Source organism: Aplysia californica, unplaced genomic scaffold (genome assembly GCF_000002075.1).
Source record: "Aplysia californica isolate F4 #8 unplaced genomic scaffold, AplCal3.0 scaffold01672, whole genome shotgun sequence".
Taxonomy (NCBI): domain Eukaryota; kingdom Metazoa; phylum Mollusca; class Gastropoda; order Aplysiida; family Aplysiidae; genus Aplysia; species Aplysia californica.
The window spans coordinates 44222-50109 of record NW_004798942.1 but is presented as its reverse complement, the minus strand read 5'-3'; the positions used below and the strand labels follow the sequence as shown (position 1 = coordinate 50109).

At 38.3% G+C, this 5888-nt stretch overlaps 1 protein-coding gene across 1 annotated transcript in view; it reads left to right on the top strand.

Moving 5' to 3' along the window:
* Positions 1-5888, top strand: part of LOC101864282 (active breakpoint cluster region-related protein) — a gene marked incomplete at its 5' end in the record, with an annotated part of 37181 nt that overhangs the window by 5948 nt on the left and 25345 nt on the right. Inside the window, 4 exon segments of the mRNA XM_013090914.2 lie at positions 331-438; positions 1161-1206; positions 2514-2566; positions 4650-4766. Of these exon segments, the coding sequence (XP_012946368.1) occupies positions 331-438; positions 1161-1206; positions 2514-2566; positions 4650-4766 (324 nt within the window).

Here is a 5888-nt window from a genome sequence, read left to right as displayed (position 1 = left end):
TATCATTATCATTATCATTATTATTATCATTATTATTATCATTATTATTGTTTGCTTCTATGTTTATCATTTCTTCCTTTAAGAAAAATTTCTGTTTATCTTTATTTACTTCACAGAAACAAATTGTGGGAGGTTGGTGGGTGCTCTGGTGTGGTCTGCTCCTTCTTTGCTATCAAACATCTATCGTCTTTATCTCCCCTCCTTCTTTTTTGTGTTTGGTATTCTCTTGTAGCACCTTTAATATTCAGCACTTACATGAATTTTTAGTTTTGCAAGAGCCGTAAAACTCTCTGTATTCCCGTCTCTCTCGGCGGCGTGTGTCCTGTGTAGGTGATGCGTTTCGACGCGTTCAAGCACTACCTGACGCACTACCAAGAGGCGGTCAGCACAATACACCGCTGCTCACAGGAGAGTTCTCGCTTCCAGGAACTGGCAGAGGTCAGAGGTTGTCCCGCTCTTTTCTTGTGTGTTTTTGTTGTTGTTTTGTCATGTTCCTTTGTTGTTCTTTTGTTATGTTCTTTTGTTATGTTCTTTTGTCATGTTCTTTTGTCATGTTCTTTTGTCATGTTCTTTTGTCATGTTCTTTTGTTATGTTCTTTTGTTATGTTCTTTTGTTATGTTCTTTTGTTATGTTCTTTTGTCATGTTCTTTTGTCATGTTCTTTTGTCATGTTCTTTTGTCATGTTCTTTTGTCATGTTCTTTTGTCATGTTCTTTTGTTATGTTCTTTTGTCATGTTCTTTATAAAGTTGTAATGTTAGTTGTACATCAGTTGTACGCTGTCTCTCTGTTGGTATATTCTAATGTAGTACATCAGTTGTTGGTATATTCTAATGTAGTACATCAGTTGTTGGTATATTCTAATGTTGTACATCAGTTGTTGGTATATATTCTAATGTTGTACATCAGTTGTTGGTATATATTCTAATGTTGTACATCAGTTGTTGGTATATATTCTAATGTTGTACATCAGTTGTACGCTGTCTCTCTGTTGGTATATTCTAATGACGTACATAAATTCGTAAAAAGTCAGGTTAATATTCCAAATTATTGTTTTTTGTGCTCCACGTTTTAACCTCCCATCATTTGGAATCCTGTGTGCCTTCCACCGTTATGTCAGCTGATTTCACCAAAGTTTCTTCTGTTTCCTTTTGTTTTCAGCAAATCATCGTCAACTCCACGATACGAGAGGTCACCAGTCTGGAGGGTGAGTGAGGGAGGAGGTCACAGGGTTCCTGTTCTTGTTGTAGTTTTGTTAGCATTTTAAGGCACTTGCAACACAATAAGGTCATATAAGTGTTGAAGATTAGAGGTGTTACAAGAGAGTAAAAAACACAATAAGGTCATATAAGTGTTGAAGATTAGAGGTGTTGCAAGAGAGTAACAAACACAATAAGGTCATATAAGTGTTGAAGATTAGGGGTGTTACAAGAGAGTAACAAACACGAAAAAGAAGGAGGAGTGATAAGGACGATAGATTTTTGATAGGAAAGAAGGAGCAAACCACACCAGAGCACCCACCAACCACTCACTCTGTTTTTATGTGGACAATAGCAATTCACAAACACGGAGTAGAATAGAGTAAGTCAACAAATAAACAGTTGAGTAAATCAACAAATAAACAGTTGAGTAAATCAACAACTAGACAGTTGAATAAATCAACAAATAGACAGTTGAATAAATCAACAAATAGACAGTTGAATAAATCAACAAATAGACAGTTGAATAAATCAACAACTAGACAGTTGAGTATTGGAGTAAATCAACAAATAGACAGTTGAGTATTGGAGTAAATCAACAACTAGACAGTTGAATAAATCAACAAATAGACAGTTGAGTATTGGAGTAAATCAACAACTAGACAGTTGAATAAATCAACAACTAGACAGTTGAGTATTGGAGTAAATCAACAAATAGACAGTTGAGTATTGGAGTAAATCAACAACTAGACAGTTGAATAAATCAACAAATAGACAGTTGAGTATTGGAGTAAATCAACAACTAGACAGTTGAATAAATCAACAAATAGACGGTTGAGTATTGGAGTAAATCAACAACTAGACAGTTGAATAAATCAACAAATAGACAGTTGAATAAATGAACAACTAGACAGTTGAGTATTGGAGTAAATCAACAAATAGACAGTTGAATAAATCAACAAATAGACAGTTGAATAAATCAACAAATAGACAGTTGAGTATTGGAGTAAATCAACAAATAGACAGTTGAATAAATCAACAAATAGACAGTTGAGTATTGGAGTAAATCAACAAATTGATAGTAGATTGTGTTCTGACTGAAAGTCTAGATACCTCTCTAGATACCTCTCTAGATACCTCTCTAGATACCTCTCTAGATACCTCTCTTTAATCTAAGAATAGAAAATGCTTTGAGTTGGATTTAGAATAAATTGAAAGATTTGATTTGTGAGTGAATGACAGACTGTACAAATGTGATTCTCCCCATGAATGACAGACTGTAGAAATGTGATTCCCTCCCCCCCCCTTCCTACAGATGCCCTCTTCAAGCCAGTGCAGAGAGTTCAACGTAACACCCTGGTGCTAAATGTAAGTGGTTGTGGCAGTACTGTGTTACAATTAGCTACACGTGTAGTGGTACTGTGTTACATTTAGCTACACATGTAGCGATACTGTGTTACATTTAGCTACACATGTAGCGGTACTGTGTTACATTTAGCTACATGTGTAGTGGTACTGTGTTACATTTATCTAAACGTGTAACGGTACTGTGTTACATTTAGCTAAACGTGTAGTGGTACTGTGTTACATTTATCTACACGTGTAGTGGTACTGTGTTACATTTATCTAAACGTGTAACGGTACTGTGTTACATTTAGCTAAACGTGTAGCGGTACTGTGTTAAATTTAGCTAAACGTGTAACGGTACTGTGTTATATTTAGCTAAACGTGTAGTGGTACTGTGTTACATTTATCTACACGTGTAATGGTACTGTGTTACATTTAGCTAAACGTGTAGTGGTACTGTGTTACATTTAGCTACACATGTAGCGGTACTGTGTTACATTTAGCTACACATGTAGCGGTACTGTGTTACATTTAGCTAAACATGTAGCGGTACTGTGTTACATTTAGCTACACATGTAGCGGTACTGTGTTACATTTAGCTACACATGTAGCGGTACTGTGTTACATTTAGCTACACATGTAGCAGTACTGTGTTACATTTAGCTACACATGTAATGGTACTGTGTTACATTTAGCTAAACATGTAGCGGTATTGTGTTACATTTCTTATCTCTCTTATTGATTCTGTCACAAACATGTTTTGTTCTTTCTAACCAGCTTTTTGTTTTAGTTTTAGTGAGAGTTTTACAGCACTTGTACCTCAATACGGTCCTTAAAGTACCTAGGAGTACAGGTGCTACAAGAGAGTGACCTACACAAACAAGAAGGAGCAGATATAAGGAACAATAGATATTTGATTGGAAAGAAGGAACAAACCACACCAGAGCACCCACCAACCACCCACCAGCATTGTGGGTACTTGTCATAGAGATAAGAGATACTAGAGCTTCTCCTCTGTATTCAGTCAATGATCATTGTCAAATATTTCTTGTCTTGTTGACTTTGACTGAAAATGAAGGAAAGAAATTTCAGGAAATCTGGGGCGAAATGTTTCTGCACCGTGAGGAATAAAATCCACACATGGTGTTGGAAGAAAACTGGGTTGTGAGAAGTCTTTTCGCAGAACGGTGGGACTTGTGGTAGTCGTTATCGTTCCAAGGTCGTGATGACCCGCGGTTTATGATTATCTCCAGCTTTGTTTGAGTGTCGAAGGCTGTGGTGTTGTTTGCTCAGTCCTATCAGAGATGAGTGGAGGGTTCAGAGGTCGCCATAAGGAACAGTCTAGTGTTGACAGGGCGTTGACCCCGGACAATTATCAGTTGTTACCTGTTGTAGTCATTGTACTGAGAGAAAACTGAACCCAGCAAGTAGTAAGTCTGTTGGTTCCTTGTAGACTAAGAGCAAAGGAAATACATATATATATTGTGGTTGGAACAGAAGCCTTTGGGGTTAGACTTACAACATTTGTCGGCTTCGTGTCTCCTGATTGTCTGTGCTCTGTGTGGAGTGGGACTTTTCTACATGAGCAAAATCACCGCTAGAAAAAGAGGATGTTTGATGAATGGTAAAAGTCCTCTAGTAAATAGTTTGTTGTGTTTTGTGGCCAGAATGAATGGTAAAGGTCTTGTAGTAACTAGTGTGTTGTGTTTTGTGGTCAAGATGTATTGTACAAGTCCTGTGTGTGTCGTGTGTTGTGTGTTGTGGTCAAGATGTATTGTACAAGTCCTGTGTGTCGTGTGTTGTGTGTTGTGTGTTGTGGTCAAGATGTATTGTACAAGTCCTGTGTGTGTCGTGTGTTGTGTTTTGTGGTCAAGATGTATTGTACAAGTCCTGTGTGTGTCGTGTGTTGTGTTTTGTGGTCAAAATGTATTGTACAAGTCCTGTGTGTGTCGTGTGTTGTGTTTTGTGGTCAAGATGTATTGTACAAGTCCTGTAGTAAACACTTTGTGGTGTGTTGTGTGTCGTGTGTTGTGTGTTGTGTGTCGTGTGTTGTGTGTTGTGTTTTGTGACCTGTAGTAAACACTTTGTGGTGTGTTGTGTCCAGGACCTGCTGAAGTACACACCCAGCGACCACCCCGACTGTGCCGTGCTCCAAAAGGCTCACAAACTGTCCTTGTACAACCTGGAGAAGTTTGCCCAGACCGCGCCCAAGAACCACACGGTGGGCGCCGCACGCTGCCTCATTCCCTCATTCTGGCATATTCTCATCATCATCTGCTTCAGCAGCATCTGTATCATCATCATCATCATCGTCATTGTCATCATTATCTCCACCACTACCATCACCGCCATCACCTTCCTCATTCTCATCCCCATCATCATCATTGTCATCATCATCTCCACCACCACTACCATCATTGATCATTGTTGAAAGCACGATAAGAACACCCCCTCCCCCAAAAAAAAAAAAAAAAAAAAAAAAAAAAGTTGGCTGACACTTGAGTATTTAATTCATTCGTTACTGATTATTTTCGGCTTGTGGACAATTTTTTTTCGGGAGGGCGAATGAGACGATGACTAGTGGGCAGTTCACAGGTCTTTGGGGCCACAAATTCAAATAAATATCAACATATTATATACCAACATTTTCAGTATGATTTGTAGAGTAGGCTCACCTCTGTAATGTTGATTTGTGTATTTTTCTACTTTGGTTCCTGTAAGAGGCGATTACGCAACACAATTTTGCTTGGATGCGCATAAAATTTGAGAAAAATAAATTGTATAATTTTTGGTTAAACTAAAACAGTTTGCACCTAGTCAAATGATTCGTCAAAATAACCATAAATGAATATATATAGATCTATATATAGAACTGGAAAATACTGAAACATTTACAGTTATTTACATACAGTCCATAAAATTTGTACTTTTATCTATAAATTTTTTTAGTAGAGGGTCTTACGGCGCTCGCAACTGCATAAGGTCATATGAGCGCCAAGGGGTGGATGTCAACAGAGAAGTCTTTACAGGGAATCAGACTTACTCTGCTCACCTCTCTAGCTTCAACAGCGCAAAGTCTGCTTCGACTGTCAAGGCTCCCCGGAAATAGCAAGTCACAAGAGTGTGACAAAACATACAAAAAAAGTAGAGGAAAAATGACAATAGTAAGGATTAAGAAAGAAAAAGCAGCAGTTCCCTGTTGTAGATCAGGCACAGTTATGAGCGTGACATGAATCTGCCCATTTACAATTCTACTGTGCTTGAACGAGAAATGTCCCCCTTTTGGGAATGGCTTAAAGACTCTGCAGTCAGTGGCACTGCCCCAGGGGGGGGGGGGGGGGGG